The sequence below is a fragment of the Heteronotia binoei genome, chromosome 20, assembly GCF_032191835.1.
Source record: "Heteronotia binoei isolate CCM8104 ecotype False Entrance Well chromosome 20, APGP_CSIRO_Hbin_v1, whole genome shotgun sequence".
Taxonomy (NCBI): Eukaryota; Metazoa; Chordata; class Lepidosauria; order Squamata; family Gekkonidae; genus Heteronotia; species Heteronotia binoei.
Genome location: NC_083242.1, coordinates 14,209,600 through 14,226,553, shown reverse-complemented (window position 1 = coordinate 14,226,553; position 16,954 = coordinate 14,209,600). Strand labels below are relative to the sequence as shown.

The following is a 16,954-nucleotide window of genomic DNA, read 5'->3' as shown; positions in this document are numbered from 1 at the left end:
GCATCCCAGTCTGGAAGGGGGCAGCTGCACTACACTACTGCAAAGGGAAGGGAAGAGAGAACACCAGGGCCTGTAGAAAGACGTCTTTCCGCCAAGCCTCCATACAATCCATGTTCAAATGATTGGAAAACGGATCACGCCCTACAGAAGCATGCTTGTAATGTTTCCTGCTAAGAGAGACAGTTTGGCATCATGGTTAAGAGCAGCCGATTCTAATCTGGAGACCCAGTTTGATTTCCCCGCTCCTCCAGAGTAACTGGGCGACTCAGTCCCCGTTCTCTCAGAGCTCTCTCAGCCCCACCAACCTCACAGGGAAGAGGAAGGGAAGGAGATTGTAAGCCGTTCTGAGACGCCTTCGCTGATTCCCCTTTTCCCTCGTTCATACTGCTTTCTCTTCCCCAACTCCCTTTACCTGCCCAAGTCTTTCTTCTTATCTACGCTGACTCTCTCCCCCAACGAGGGCCACCGAACAGGCCAACCCTCTAAAACGGGTGGCCAATGGTAGCTCTCCAATTTTTTTTTTGCCTACAACTCCCATCAGCCCCAGTCAATGGCCATGCTGGCTGGGGCTGATGGGAGTTGTAGGCAAAAAAAAAATATCTGGATAGCTACCGTTGGCCACCCCTGCTCTAAAGCATACCTCCGGTGAATGCTTTGAATGCATCTGTGCTTTCCTTTTCTTGTATGATTCCCCATCTTTGACTCCACCCCTCCCATCTTCTGCAACGTGAATCCATCTCTTTCCCCCAGGAGGACTGAGGAGGTTCTGGCTCAGATCCTTGCCCCTCTCCCCCCCACACACCACGAAGGCTGCTGGAGTTAGCCAGTCTTTCGTAGCCCAGTCTCCCTCACAAGGTCGTGAGAATCAAGGGAGAAAGGGAGGACCATAAGCAGTGTTCCCCCTAAGCTGAGTTAGTGTGAGCTAACACAGTTTTTTAGCCTCTGGCTCATCCATTTTTATCTTAAAGGTCAAGGTAGTCCCTTGTGCAAGCACCAGTCATTTCTGACTCTGGGGTGACATCGCGTCACGTTTTCATGGCAGACTTCTTGAATGGGGTGGTTTGCCATTGCCTTCCCCGGTCATCTACACTTTCCCCCCAGGCAAGCTGGGTATTTTACCGACCTTGGAAGGATGGAAGCTGGCTACCACCGGGATCGAACTCAGGCCATGAGCAGAGAGCTCGGACTGCAGTACTGTAGCTTTACCATTCTGCACCAGGGGGCTTCTATTTTTGTCTTCACTCAGGAAGGAGAGCCCCAGAGCAAGTGAATTCATGCAGTCGCTCACAGTTTTAATGCCAGTAGCTCACAAAGTAGAATTTCTGCTAGCAAGACTCCATGGTTTAGAGGGAGTATTGACTATAAATGCTACCCTGAGCCCCGAGGTGCTGTTTGTCCCAGTGGGGCTGGTACCACACAACTCCCCGCTATGTGGCACTCTTCACTTCCACAGGACTGGCTGCTACTTTTTGGGGAGAAACAAGCAGCTACTTTCTCTGTTTAAAGCAGGGGTGGCCAAACTGCGGCTCCCCCACTGAAGCCCCCACTGCCACATCATTGGCCAGCTTGGAGAAAGCATTTGTCTTGTTAAATCAACTCACCAAGCCAGCCAGCAGCTTGGAGAATGCATTTTGCTTTCTTTTGACCTCTCCCTCCCTATTTTCCTCCCTCCCTCCCAGCTCTCCAACATCAGATGTTCATGTCTGATGTTTATTCTATGTGGCTCTTATATTAAACAAGTCTGGCCCTGGTCTAAAATATCCTTTTTTTCCTGTAAGACTGCTTCATAGCATACTACCATTTGTATAAATCTCCATTCTTTTCCCACTGTTGTTGCCAGGAAACATAACACACCCCACTTCCCCCCCTTACTCCCCCCACAAAACAATGAGGATTTGATTTGTCATATAAAAAGGTAAAGGCAGTTCCCTGTGCAAGCACCAGTCGTTTCCGACTCTGGGGTGAAGTCGCATCATGATGTTTTCACGGCAGACTTTTTACAGGGTGGTTTGGCATTGCCTTCCCCAGTCATCTACATTTGGGGAGTCTTTACCAACCTCGGAAGGATGGAAGACTGAGTCAACCTCAAGCCGGCTACCTGAACCTGGTTCCGCTGGGAGCAAACTCAGGTCATGACGTGAGCAGAAAGTTCAGACTGCAGTACTGCAGCTTTACCACTCTGCATATATGCTGATCTAATTTATATAAAGTGACCGTCCACCAATATTCTTGCACCCTGTCATTCGCTACATGCATTCACCTGTCTCCTAGAGTTGCAATGAGCAGCAAAAATGGATTCCACCAGGGGTGGGATTCTAGCAGGAGCTCCTTTGCATATTAGACCACGCACCCCTGATGTAGCCAATCCTCCAAGAGCTTACAAAAAAGAGCTTTGTAAGTTCCAGAAGGATTGGCTACATTGGGGGTGTGTGGCCTAATATGCAAAGGAGCTCCTGCTAGAATCCCCCCCCCCCCCATTTATAGATGTGATACTGGAGAGGTTCTGTTGTCATATTACAGATCCATCTGTGTTTTCCTCCCGTCTGCAAGATGAAATTGTGTTTCTCATAACTGCCCAGAAGAAGAAACGGGGATGCAGACCCCTCTTCTAGAGAGGCAGGGGACATTCTGAATTGTAGCAGGAAAACTCGCCATGAGGGCTGGATCCAGGGATCTGCTCTTATCACAAACTTTCAATGCTTTCTCTTTTCCAAAGCAGCCCTTTCAAACCTGGAGGAAGTTTGTTACTGGTGTTGCAGTGCCTGCGTTGAGTAACAGCAGCATAGTGAAGGGGGAATACTGTGAAGGGGCTCCCTCTTCTGGCTTTGGATGGAAAGGCAATTCTCCGGATCCAAAACCTGGCTTGTGGGTTCTTCTAGCTCTGGGGTGGCCAAACTGTGGCTTGGGAGCCACATGTGGCTCTATCACACATATTGTGAGGCTCTCAAAGCCCCTATTCTCCTGTTGGCCAACTGGGAGAAAGCATTTCTCTCTTTCAATCACTTCTCTGAGCCAAGGTAGCCTGCAGCTTGGAGAATGCATTTAAAGTTGCTTTCTTTCCACCTCTCAATCCATCTCCCCTCTATTTTCCAACCTACCTTTCTTCTCTCAAACATCTGATGTTCGTGTCTTGCAACTCTCAACTATCTAACATTTATTCTATGTGGCTCTTACATTAAGCAAGTTTGGCCACCCCTGTTCTAGCTTTACTCTGACAGTGCTGTTTGTGGACTTTTAGCTGCGAGTAGATTCACATTGTCAGAAGACAGTCTATTTTCCAATGAAAATGTGGGGCATTCCTGTTCTACCTTGTTAGACATGCACACATGCAGCTTCCACGGTGAAGCAAGCGAACACCACGCACAATGCAGGGCTGCCACCAGAAATTGCATCCCCACGTAGATGCCTCCTCCCTGTTTCTCAGTCCTTCCCTTCCACATTGTGATATCAGTTTGCCAGTTGCCCAGCTGATGGCAGTCCGTGATACAGGCAAGGGCAAATGGCACAATGAAATGACATCGCAATGCAGAAGAAAGTAGCGGCGGCAGAAGGAAGAGAAGGGATGCGCGTCTGTGCAAACCACGAGGCACCCACCTGAGTGGAGCTGAATTAAAGCCAGGTTTCCAGGGCCCTTTTTGAGCAAATCATGTTCCCATTTTGGGAAACCCATCTGCTTTGAGATGCACTGCAAAATGGCTGTGGGCCTTCCAGTCTGAAACGAGCCCCTTGCTTAAGTTTAAGGGCAGGCTGACGCAAATCTGCCTCATCTGCCGGGACGCTGTGGTCAAAAGTTCTGGCACTTGGGTATATTTCATGCTCATTCTCCCCAAATCCTAAAGGAGACAGACAATGGCGGGGGGTATTTTTGTATTTTACATGTGTGCCCTGGGGACCTCTGGGGACTGACCCCTACTGGGGGCCTGGAGGATATTCAGGGAGGTGGCTGATTAAAGCCTGCCCCTGCCCTCCCGACTGCTGGTATTCCAAAGAGGTCTCCCATCCAAGCACTTGCCAGAGTCAGCCCTGCTTAGCTTCCAAGATCTGATGAAGAATAAGAAGAATTGCAGATTTATACCCTGCCCTTCTCTCTGAATCAGGGATTCAAAGCGGCTTACAATCTCCTTAATCTCCCCCCACAACAGAAACCCTGTGAGGTTGGTGGGGCTGAGAGGGCTCTCCCAGCAGCTGCCCTTTCAAGGACAACCTCTGCCAGAGCTATGGCTGACCCAAGGCCATCTCAGCAGGTGCAAGTGGAGGAGTGGGGAATCAAACCCAGTTCTCCTAGATAAGAGTCCGCACACTTAACCACTACACCAAACTGGCTCTCAAGTGAGATCAGATTTCTGGGCTATCCAGGTCAGGGCAAGAGAGACAACTTTTGAATGAATCCAAAACACATAAGCACAAAGAGAAAGAACAGACAAAATTACATTTCCTTCTGTCCCTTGTACTGCTAAAGAGAAAGCTTTGGTGAAATGCAGAAAGCCTTCTAGACCGGGGTTGGGGGGACAAACTTGCTTAATGTAAGAGCCACACAGAATAAATGTCATGTCTGAGAGCTGCAAGACATGAACATCAGATGTTTGAGAGCTGCAAGACGAGGGAGGAAAGAAAGCAAATAGATGGGGGGAGGTAGAAAGTAAACAACTTTAAATGCATTCTCCAAGTGATCTACCTTCTCCAAGTCTGCCAATGGGGTGGTGGGGGGCTTTGAGAGCCACACGAGTGATAGAGCCACATGTGGTTCCTGAGCCACAGTTTGGCCACCCCACTCTAAATAAAAACAACCTCTCAATAACGGTGAAAGATACAAATCCAGGAACCAAACCCTCCAACAAAGCTAGATGCTGAGTTTATCCCCACGCACGCTCCAAAATTTAAGGCCCTCCATCTTCAAAGGAAAAATCCAGCACCTAGAGTTCGGAATTAAAATTCATTGCTAGGTTCAATAGTATTAGCCCCTGAATCCTTAATCTAGAGTCACTCATTCATCATGTCTTGCATAACCTACCCTTCCAGGTGTGATTCAGCCGTCTCTGAGGCTTATTGTCTTCCATTCTGCTCTACTTGAAAGCTGGCACAGTTTGCTTTATTGATGGCTGGCTATTTGATATCTCTGTTCTAAGAGGATGTCTTCTATTAGTTAGCCACTTCGGGTGTTTTTGGAGCGGAAAAGTGTGAGATAAATAACAACAAAAGCAGCATTGTTCTTACTTTGCCTGACTGCCAACTGGGAGGGGGGAGGTGAAAAGTAAGCAACTTTAAATGCATTCTCCAAGTGATCTACCTTCTCCAAGTCTGCCAATCTCCCCCCTCGACTTACTGACGTCACGATAAACACATTAACAGTGGTATGCTCCAAGGGATTGGATAAGCATATGGAGCAGAGGTCCATCAGTGGCTATTAGCCACAGCTTATCATTGGGACTCTGTCTGGGGCAGTGATACTCTATATTCTTGGTGTCTGGGGTCACAGTGGGAGGGCTTCTAGTGTCCTAGCCACACTGGTGGACCTCCTGATAGCACTTGGGGGTTTTTTGGCCACTGTGTGACATAGATTGTTGGACTGGATGGGCCATTGGCCTGATCCAACATGGCTTCTCTTATGTTCTTATCTGATGAAGCAAAGTGTGATTCAGGAAAGCTCAGGGTGGAATTATTTATTACTACTTTACAGGGCTTTTTTGGTAGCAGGAGCTCCTTTGCATATTAGGCTACACCCCCCTGATGTAGACAATGCTGCAAGAGCTTACAGTAGGCCCTGCATGAAGAGCCCTGTAAGCTCTTGGAGGATTGGCTACATCAGGGGGTGTGGCCTAATATGCAAAGGAGTTCCTGCTACAAAAAAAAGCCCTGCAACTTTATTTTTATTAAATTTGGTTTTTTGACTGCCCTTCCCTGTGAGACAGGGCTCAGGGTGGCTTACAACAGAAGAAACTTTGTTCATGTTCAAGGTTTTACCTTCCTGACAGAGTAAGGGGAATTTTGGAGGAAAGGCAAATACCCATTCTTAACACCAATCAAAGGACACAAACAGATTGCAAAAAGGTTTTGGGAAAAAGGAACACCGAGGTGTGAAATCAAGTACAGGAGAAATAGGTCAATACACAGATCTACAGAATTGGGGCCCCCAAATTAACTCTGCCCTGGTGAGATGCCACACATTTGCCTGGGGCTGACTGGTACTTTGGCTGTGCGCAGGGCTTTTTTTGAGCAGGAAAGCAGTTCCGGCTGGCTTGGTGTCAGAGGGTCTGGCCTAATATGCAAATGAGTTCCTGCTGGGCCTTTTCTTTAAAAAGCCCTCTGCAAAACGATGGTGATGCCCAGGGGGTGTGGCCTAATATGCAAATTTATTTATTACTTTAAATTTCTATCCCGCCCTCTCCGCAAGTGGACTCAGGGCAGCTAACAATCAGTTCTATAAAGCAGTTTAAAACCAATAAAATACACTTTAAGACATTATATGGTGCTATGCAACTTCAATATGGCGGGATCTTCGTTTTCTGTTCCCAGTCCTATAGTGTTCATGAGTTCCTGTTGGGCTTTTTTGACAAAACCCTGTGCAGAAGAAGAAGACTGTAGATTTATACCCCGCCCTTCTCTCTGAATCAGAGTCTCAGAGCGGCCTAGAATCCCTTTTGCCTTCTTCCCGCACAACAGACACCCTGTGAAGTGGGTGGGGCTGAGAGAACTCTGACAGCAGCTGTCCTTTCAAGGACAGCTCTGTGAGAGCTATGGCTGACCCAAGGCCATTCCAAAAGCTGCAAGTGGAGGAGTGGGAAATCAAACCTGGTTCTCCCAGAAAAGTGCCTGCACACTTAACCACTGCACCAAACTGATAATGGTGATGTTGGGGGTGTGGACTAATATGCAAATGAGTTCCTGCCAGGCTTTTTCTACAAAAAAAGAGCCCTGGCCATGACTCTGATGGGTTCCAGCTAAGTTGCACCCTCACTGGACAAATCTTGCCCTTCTTCTGCTTAGCAAAGTTGGAAACAGGCAGATCTTCCTCCAACAGAAGAGATTCTTCCGGCTGAACGAAGGCTTCTTAGCTGCAGGAATGCTTCCAACTTTGCTGAATGAACTAATAAGATAAAAGCTACAGGTTTTGCTTCAAGCATCTCTGAAACCTGACCTGGGATTATTGCCCGCCCCCCCCCCATCCCATCCTATAACTTTCCAAGTCCAGAGCCACCTAAGTCTGCTCTTTGGGGGCTTCACACCACATCTTCCCTTTAGGGAGATCCAGTTTGGGGCAGTGGTTAAATGCACAGACTTTTATCTGGGAGAACCAGGTTTGATTCCTCCTCCACATGCACCTGTTGGAGTGACCTTGATTCCTTCTCCACACGCACCTGCTGGAGTGACCTTGGGTCAGTCACAAGTTCTCGCAGCCCTGTTCCTCTCAAGAACAGTTTCTGTCAGAGCTCTCTCAGCTCCATTTATCTCGCAGGGTGTCTGTGAGATTGTAAGCCGCTCCGAGACGCCTTCGGATAGTGAATGGTAGGGTATAAACCCAATCTCTTCTTCATGGTAACAGAAAGAACTAGGGTCTCCAATTGTTTTAAACAGTCCTGCTTCAGAATTTAGAACAGCACTCGGTGTTCTTTTATTCTAGAGGGAGGTTAGGCTGAAAGCATGACTGGTCCGAAATCACCCAATGAGCTTCCATAGCAAGATGAGAAATAAAAGCTGGGCTTTCCAGCGCCTACTCTGCAGCTCTAACCACTACATAACACTGCCTTTCATGGGGTGGCTGTTGTTGAAGAACAGCAAGCAGCCAACCTGCTTGAATTATGCAAGTCAGGTGGTATCAAGTCAGCCAGAGGCTACTGCCAGGCCTAGGGTATCAAGTCAGCCTCCAGGTAGGGCCTAGAATTCCCCCAGAATTACAACTGAGGTCTGTCCTCTTGGAGAAAATGGCTGCTTTGGAGGGTGGATTCTATGGCATTATATCCGGGTGAGGCCCTTCCCCTACCCAAACTCCCCCCTCCATCCTTCCGAGGTCAGTAAAATGAGTCCCCAGCTTGCTGGGGGTGGGAAGTGTAGATGACTGGGGAAGGCAATGGCAAACCACCCCATCAAAATTCTGCTGTGAAACATTGTGATGTGATGTCACCCCATGGGTCGGTAAGGACTCGGTGCTTGCACCTTTCCCTTTTTATGACACCAGGGGTCATCAGCCTTTTTGAACTTCTGGGCACCCTTTGGAATTCTGATAACACAGTGCTAAGTGCAGCCATAAAATGGCTGCCGCAGGAAGCAGAGGAAGTACCTAGAAGAAGGATAATTTAAAAAAATCTCCAGCAATTTCCCGATCTGGAAGTGGCAACCCTAGATCGGCCCTGATGTGTCCTCCCTCAGAGGCCAAAACAGCCCTGGAAAGGGCCATGCCCTCGACCTACCTTTTTACTCAGAAAAACCAAGTCTGGTAAGCTGTGGTTGCCTAGCAACAGCCATTGAGGGCTTCTGCCTCTTAAAGCTACATGTGCTCCTTTCATCATGTGTGTGTGTGTGTGTGTGTGTGTGTTTTGGGAGGGCTTTTTAGATTTCAGGTTTTTCTGCAAACCTGGGACCCTTTTTAGGTGTCTGCAAAATTCTCTCTTGCTTGCTCATAGCTCCGATAACCAGATTTAAGTATCCTCAGATTTGGCCAATCGCTATTAGAATATAGCTATTTCTATATACTATATAGAAACCCAGATACTATATAGATATTTGTATATAGATATTTACAGAGCCCCGTGGTGCAGAGTCGTAAAGCTGCAGTACTGCAGTTGGAGCCCTCTGCTCACGACCTGAGTTCAATCCCAGGAGAAGCTGGTTCAGGTAGCCGGCTCCAGGTTGACTCAGCCTTCCATCCTTCTGAGGTCGGTAAAATGAGTACCCAGTAGATGATTGGGGAAGGCAATGGCAAACCACCCCGTAAAAAGTCTGCCGTTAAAACATCGTGAAAGCAACGTCACCCCAGAGTCGAAAACGACTGGTGCTTGCACAGGGGACTACCTTTTAAAAACATATATATAGATATTTCACTTTTCTCACTAAATCAGACATTTGTGCATCGTTATGCACAGTGTGCTTATCTCACTGACTTCTGTGTTGGAGAAATATTGCATGTATGACAGCCTTCCATCCTTCTGAGGTCAGTAAAATGAGTACCCAGCTTGCTGGGGGTAAAGTGTAGATGGCAAACCACCCCATAAAAAGCCTGCCATGAAAGCATTGTGATGTGACGTCACCCCATGGGTCAGTAATGACTCGATGTTTGCACAAGAGACCACCTTTACCTTTTTATGATATCAGGGGTCACCAATCTTCTTGAGCCTGAGGGCACCCTTTGGAATTCTGATACACAGTGATAAGTACAGCCATAAAATGGCTGCCGTGGGAGACAGAACACAGTACACAGAGGAAGTACCTAGGAGAAGAGGGATAACTAAAAAAAAAATACACTGGGAAAGGAGAATACAAGAGAATAAAACTGGGATAGCATCTGCCGCTGAAATACTTCATCTGCACAGCCAACCGGCTTTCCAATGGCCAATCAAAAGCTCTGCTGGACAAAAGCCCCACCTACTTTCTAAAAACACTTGGGGACTGCCAGGAAAGTCATGGCCTGGCGTTGGTGGGCACCAGATTAGCCACAGGCGCCATGTTGGGGACCCCTGTGTTATACAAAAAAGCTCGATACTGAGTTTTCCATAAGGCAAAATAGTAATACAATCTTTATTTAAAAAAAAAAAACCCATGCAAAACCCAAATGTGGACTCTCCCTGTTCCAATCAAAAGTCAAAGATACAGATGGAAGACGACAGCCATGCCTGGAGGGAAAAACACAAAAGTTCCTTTAATTTTACACAAGCCAGGTCAGGGTGCTATAGGCACAAAGAGATAAATTACAGCTCACACAAAAACAGACGAATAGGTAGTTACAGGCCTAGCGGAGCTCGTTATATCAGAAGATCGATAATAAATGCAAAATGTTCAAAAACGAGAGGTTGGACCACAGAACTGGCCCGCGGGGAGGGCATCGGCATTTTTGTCCATCCCTTCAGAGATACGGGAGGTTTGTAAGAGGGGCAACCCAACCCAGTTTGGCATAAATGCAAGGGACAGATCAGAGATTTGAGGGGCGTCCTCCCTTGTGCAGAGCGGAAAGCCACGGACACTAGTCCCGGAACCGGTCGAGAAGCTCGCAGGTCTTTTTCTCCAGAAGTTCTTGGATCTTCTTGACACGCTTGTCGTTGGCAGCTCGGACATAGCTGTCCGAATCAAGAACCGCCATGCCATCGTGCACCTCCCCCATGATGATGAGAGACCCATCCTCAGCAGTCATATTGGGACAGGGGCAGTTCCAGTCCATCTCGGACAAGGTCACCTCCAAGTACTTGATGTCAAAGAACTTGAGACCCATCTTCTCGTCCTTCAAGATGTCATCCAGAGCAAAGCGGGCGATGCCAGAGTCCTGGTCTTCCACGACCTCCATCAGCCGCCCCACAATGGCAAAGTCGCTGCGACACAGGCTCGACACCATCTTGCTCTTCAAGCGGCACGCTTTGCACCGGGAGGTCTTGAGGAAGGGGCAGACATCCTCGCAGCTCTCTTTGCTGTCGAAGTTGTTCTCATTACCTTCACAGCCTCCGTAGATGAAAGAATGACACCGTTTCATCAGGTGGTTGTAGGCCCAGCGGGGCTCCCAGTCCTTGCAGGGGCCCTGCACCACAGGAAGGGAGCACGGGTCTATGACATTATCGGGGCAGGCCAGGCGACACTCCTCATAGGTGTCGAAGTGGTTCCGGTTACCACCGCACCCTCCATAGCGGAATGTAACACAGGACCCCTTCTTTGAGTCATAATGCCAGCGGACTCGGTAGGCCTCGCAGTCCCGTTTATCTGGTTCCTTCAGGCACTCTCCGGGAGGGAGCCGCGAGACGCCAGGCACCCTCGACTCCCATCCAGAGCGCTCCCTCTCAACAATCGAAAGGGGGAAGTCTGCTCGGAGGAGACCAGCGGCGTTCCTGGCTGTGCAGGTATAGACTCCGGCATCCTCCGGTTGTGCATTGTAGACAACCAGCTGCCCGATGTTGGTCACCACCACATTGCCGTACATCCGGTCAGGGCGCATGATGAAGTTTTCCTGACGGTCGCTCTGCTTTTCCCACGTGATCTCAGGGCGTGGTCGCCCACTCACATCGCAGTGGAAGCTGACGGTTCCACCTATGTATATTGACCGGTGAAATGGGTTATTGTAGAGCGCTGGAGGGACGGGTGCCTCTGCGGCCGCTCCAGGAGTTGGGCGAGCTGTCGTCTCTGTTGGCGCCGGGCTGGCATCAGGCCAGGCAAAAATGTACTTGCAAGGGACCACGGCCAGGCCGACGCCTCGGATACAAGCCTCGGCGTCCATGTAGCACTTGTTGTAGTAGGTGAGTCCATCAGAGGCGCAGGTGAAGTTGGGCTCCTTCTCACACCTGTCTTTGCACTTGCAGACGGGCTGCCCATCCCAGACGTCGCAGTCCGAGCCCTGCTGCGTGCACACGAAGCTCTCACATGTGGCCTCCCGGGCCAGCTCCGGCAACGACAGGCTTCCGTCGGCATACCGGGCGGCGACGCAACTCTTCAGGCCGCAGACGTTGGTGCAGCATTTCTCAAAGCCTTCACAGTCCTGTAGGGGAAGTGAGAACACACACTCAAACTCTAGCTCAGCAATCTTACGGCCTCCCCTTCAGACTAGGCATCTCACAAGCTGTAGCTTCGTTGGGATACACCGTAAACTGGATCTTCAGGGAAAACACATCTCTCTAGAACAGGAACGCCAGCCTACTGATCCTAAAATTGCCCTCTCACTCAGGTTTAACCATCACTTTCACACAGTCGTTTCACTACACAAAGACTTTGGCTGTGACCGAACACACTAAATAATGAACTTTCAATCCAATTTCAGTGCACTTTCCAACAGGATTTTACTGTGTGAATTGGCAAAATCCAGTTGGAAAGTGCACTGAAAGTGGATTGAAAGTGTATTATTTAGTGTGCGTGATCGCAGCCTTTGAGTCCTCCTTAATTCTAATCTCGCAGCACAAAGGGCTGTTTTCATGTAGTAAAAGTGTGTATTCCTTCCTCTTCTCCCCCCCCCCACCCCATTTCCCTCACCCGCCAAGTTGCAGCTCACTGAAGGTGACCCCTCATGAGGTCTTTACAGCAAGAGATGTTCAGAGGTGGTTTGACGTTGCCTGCCTCTGCGTTCCATCTCTAGACTTCTTGGTGGCCTCTCATCCACGACTCATTTTGTAGCAGGAGCTCCTTTGCATATTAGGCCACACCCCCCTGATGTCACCAATCCTCCTGGTGCTTACAGTGCTCCTGTACTAAGAGTCCTGTAAGCTCTTGGAGGATTGGCTCCATCAGGAGGGTGTGGCCTAATATGCAAAGGAGCTCCTGCTACGAAATGAGCCGTGCAAGTCTTGTCCAAGTACTAACCGTGGCTGACTGAGTTTAGCTTCTAAGATCAGACCAGATGGGGCTATCCTGGGTTATCTAAGCCAGGGCCAATGTTCCCTCTAAGCTGCAGTCTTGTGAGCAAAAATTCTACTTTGTGAGCTACTGGCATTAAAGTTGCGAGCTGCTGCATAAATTATTGCGCTCTGGGGCCATTTTTCCTGAGCTAAGACAAAAATGTGTGAACTGGAGGCTAAAAATCTGTGCGCTAGCTCACGCTACTTCAGCTTACGGGGAACGCTGGTCAGGGCATAGCTTCTTCTACAGCTGAATAAATCCAGACAGGTGGCCGTGTTGGTTTGTAGCAGTGGAATATCACATGTGTCCACAAGTAATGCTCCTAGGTTGCGGGGTCTGGTAAGCCAAAAAATACTATTTTGTAAGCTTCTGGCAATAGAGCTGTGAGCAAGTGAATTGGCTGCTGCACAAATTAGTTTGCTCTGGGGTCATCCTTCCTGAGCTAAAACAACAACGTGAGTTGGAGTCTAAAAAAAACTGTGAGATAGCTCACACTAACTCAGCATAGAGGGAAGCAGGAGTCAAGGCACACCTTTAAGACCGGCCAAGTTTTATTCAGAATGTAAGCTTTCGTGTGCTAGAAGCACACTTCATCAGAATGTAAGCTTTTTAGCACACGAAAGCTTACATTCTGAATAAAACTTGGCCGGTCTTAAAGGTGCGCCTTGACTCCTGCTTTGTTCTACCACTTCAGAGTACCACGGCTGCCCACCTGGATCTATCAGCTTAGAGGGAACACTGGTCCCAAGGCACTTTAAAGATTAACACTGTGTTTCCCACCATCACCCTTTCCAGGGTCAGAAGTCATTCTGCCAGATACACAGCAACCCCTCGCAGAAAGATGCACGAGTGCAAGGAGGGGGTTAAAAAAGAGGCGGGTTCAAAGTGTGATCCAATCCCGACAGTCATCACTCACAGCACTGTTCCATCTGACCCAGGGAAACTCCACTGCCTGGAACATGGGATTCGCATGGATTGGAGGACCTCTAGGAGTAATTCCCTTCCGCGCACAACCACATGGATCCTGAGACACAGGCTATCCACTTGGCTGGGGTCAGGAGGGGACACTGGGGATGGTCCACCATCCTCTAGTGAGCACATGGAAGGGCCTTGTGTTGTAGCCAATCCTCCAAGAGTTTACAAGGCTCTTTTTTGTAAGCTCTTGGAGGATTGGCTACATCAGGGATGTGTGGCCTAAAGCAGCTCCTGCTAGAATTCCACCCCAGTGTGAAGAAAGTCCCACTTCGCCTTCTGAATGTCAGGATTGTATTTCGGACACTTAAGTTACACTGTTCTTATGCTACACCCATCATTGGGTCTCAGTCATGTATGCACAGAGGTGGCCAAACTTGCTTAACATAAGAGCCACGTAGAATAAACATCAGATGTTTGAGAGCCTCAAGACATGAATGTCAGATGTTTAAGAGCTGCAAGAGAAGGAAGGGAGGAAGGAAGGAAGGGAAAGGAGGGAGGGAGGAAGGGAAGGGAAGAAGGAAGGTAGAAGGGAAGGAGGAAGGAAGGAAAGGAAGGAAAATTGATGGGGAGGGAGAGATAGAAAGAAATTAACTTTTAACTTTAAATGCATTCTTGGAGAAGTGATTTAAAGAGAGAAAAGCCTTCTCCAAGCTGGCTGATGGAGTGGTGGGGTCTTCGAGAGCCACACAATATGCGTGAAAGAGCCACTCGTGGCTTCCGAACTGCAATTTGACCACCCCTGTGTATGCACAATCGTGTGCAAACCTCTTTCTAGAAATTTGCAGCAATTCTAACTAGGAACGCTGTCACAGAGCAGCAAGTACAGAATGTGCAACAACTGGCCTGGAGAAAAATTGCTGTCTAACCCCAACGTGGCAATCAGCATTTCCCTGGACATGTAAGAAAGGACCACAAGAACTAAGCACAGATAGAGCCTTTCCTGCCTTCCCTCTCATGGTCTTTCTAAGTTCACAGAATTAGCATTGCTGTCAGATGGCAGTCCAGCTTCTGTTTGAAAATCTCCAAAGAAGGAGAGCCCACCACCTCCCGAGGAAGCCTGTTCCACTGAGGAAAAGTTCTAACAGTCAGGACGTTCTTCCTAAAGTTTAGCTAAAAACTCTTTTGAATTAATTTCAACCCATTGGTTCTGGTCTGACCTTCTGGGGCAACAGAAAACAACTCTCCTTGGAAATGCGGTAACACCTCAGGGATCACCATGCCTTTTATAGCCCAAGGTGAACGATACAAACTCTCATTAATTTCGCCTTCCTCTGGAAAATCCGTCCTCTGCAGATGGGGCAGTGGGGGCTTCAAGAGCCACACAATATGTGTGAAAGAACCACATGTGTCTCCCAAGCCAGTTTGGCCACCCTTGATGTAAAGTGGAGTGGCCAAATAGTGGCTTGAGAGCCACATGTGGCTCTTTCACATGTATTATGTGGCTCTTGAAGCCCCCACCCCCTGTTGGCCAGCTTGGAGAAGGCCTTGTCTCTTTAAATCACTTATCTGCGTCAAGCCAGCCAGCAGCTTGGAGAATGTATGTAGAGTTAAAGTTGCTTTCTTTCCACCTCTCTCACCCTCTCCATCTTCCTTCCTTCCTGCTCTCAGACATCTGACGTTCAGGTCTTGTGGCTCTCAAACATCTGACATTTGTTCTCTGTGGCTCTTAAGCAAGTTTGGCCACCCCTGATGTAAGCTATTACCTCCCCCCCCCCCACCACCTTAAAATGAGACCCCTTCTCTTTGGTGGCAGCATTCTGGGATATCAGGCAGAGGGGAAATCTGCAACTCTGCTATACCAGGAATTCGAACCCGGTCCCCTTCCACACACAAAGCCCGTGCTCTACCTCTGGGCCACGGACCCTCCCCGAAACTGCCTTCTTCGCCCTCCTTTCCCATAAAAAGGCATCTTCTTCGCCTCCGAGGGTCCCAGCAGCGCCCCCTGCTGGCCAGGCGAAACGAGGCTCCACTCACCCGGTCCGTCTGGCACTCCCTTTCGCAGGTGCTCTGGGCGTCGACCCAAAGGTTGGGGTTGAGCTGGTTGGGGCACACCCCCAGGTGGTTGGTGTGGATTGGCCGCAGGCTGGCCCCTTCTGCCAGGACGGAGAGCAGAGAGAGGATCAACGCGGGAAGCATGGGGTCCGGATGATGCTCCCGGCCTGGCCCTCTGAGCCGGCTCCGGCGGACGTCTCTCCTCCTCGAGTCCTGGCCCGGCCAAGTCCAGAAAGGCATCCGGCTGCTGCTGTGGCAGCCGCCTCCTTCTCTTTCTCCCTATGTTTCTTCTCCCCCACCCCAGCCAGGAGGGGGGGAAACAACGAGTCTTCCACTTTGCCTTGTGCGATAGACAAAACAATCACATTCGCAAAGCAGAGCAGAGCGGGCTTGCGGGGTGGGGAGGTGAGGAGAGGAGAGGAAGGAGGCAAACTCTTGTTTGAAACACAGCAAATGCTGCTCTTTCTTTTCTTTCCCCCAGGCTCAGTTTCCCCTAGCGTAAGCTCCTCTCGTGGCCACAGGCTGTCCTAGATGCATGGCGTCCGTCCCATATACAGCTTGGCACCGCCAAAACCCTACCAGGCCCTCCAGAAGCCAGCATCTCGCTAGACGGGTCCCATGTTTGAACACTCCTTGGGAGATGGGGCTCTTGGTCCAATCTGCTTCTTCCTCCTTCAATTCAACAGTTTCTCTCTCTGCCAAAAAGTTCTTAAATTCCCCCCAATATGGGCGGTGGGCAGGTTGGTCCAGGTCACAAGCTACCATGCAAAAAAAAAAATTTAAACCTGAATTAAAGAAAACAACAACTGGTGCACACAAATATAAATAGATCTATCAAATCTCTCTTTTGTCCTCACCGTCGGGACTACCCAGAGGCATTGTCTAATCCCTGGTCGGTGCAAAGCGTTATAAAGCAAGCACAGGGGTGTGCGTTGGTGGGAGATGGGGGGAGAAGAGGAAGGGGGGGGGGCTGTAACCTGAATCTCTTCGCCTCTCACCGATGCCGTCTGGGAAGTTTGGAATGGAAGCGGCTACTGACCTCAGACTCTAACCCTGTCTGGGTTGATCGACTGGACAAACACGAAGAGGAGATCAAAGGGGGGGGGGAGGGAGGGAAGGAGCCAAGAGCCTTCCAAAAGAGAGAGAGAGACAGACACCGACCCACAGAGCTGGGGGGAGGGAATTCTTTCAGGGTGAGAGAACACCCAAAGGCTTCTTGGCCACCTGAAGAGAGCCTGACTGTACCTTGCAGGACTCAGGTAAACCCCGGCCTCTTGAAAGGTCTGCAGACACGTTGCTGGGATGGGATTTCTTCGTCAGCTCTCTTTACACCTCTATCCACGATGACTGTAATCTACAGCCAAAACAGAAGGCGCTCAACTGGCTAATGGGGAATCAGCGCTGTAGGCGGCCTTGGGTGGGCAGAAACCCAAGAGGCTGAGCCCCCACAAACCAAGGCAGTGCACTCCTG

The 16,954-nt window shown here is 49.4% G+C and overlaps 1 protein-coding gene across 1 annotated transcript; it reads right to left on the bottom strand.

Moving 5' to 3' along the window:
* Window positions 1-10,133: 10,133 nt before the first annotated feature.
* Window positions 10,134-15,723, bottom strand: WFIKKN1 (WAP, follistatin/kazal, immunoglobulin, kunitz and netrin domain containing 1). The gene is made up of 2 exons (XM_060260704.1): window positions 15,466-15,723; window positions 10,134-11,665 (listed from the first exon to the last, which is right to left on the bottom strand). Exons 1-2 carry the CDS (start codon window positions 15,721-15,723, stop codon window positions 10,172-10,174), a joined length of 1,752 nt encoding a protein of 583 aa, XP_060116687.1. The 3' UTR covers window positions 10,134-10,171.
* Between the last annotated feature and the right edge of the window lie 1,231 nt (window positions 15,724-16,954).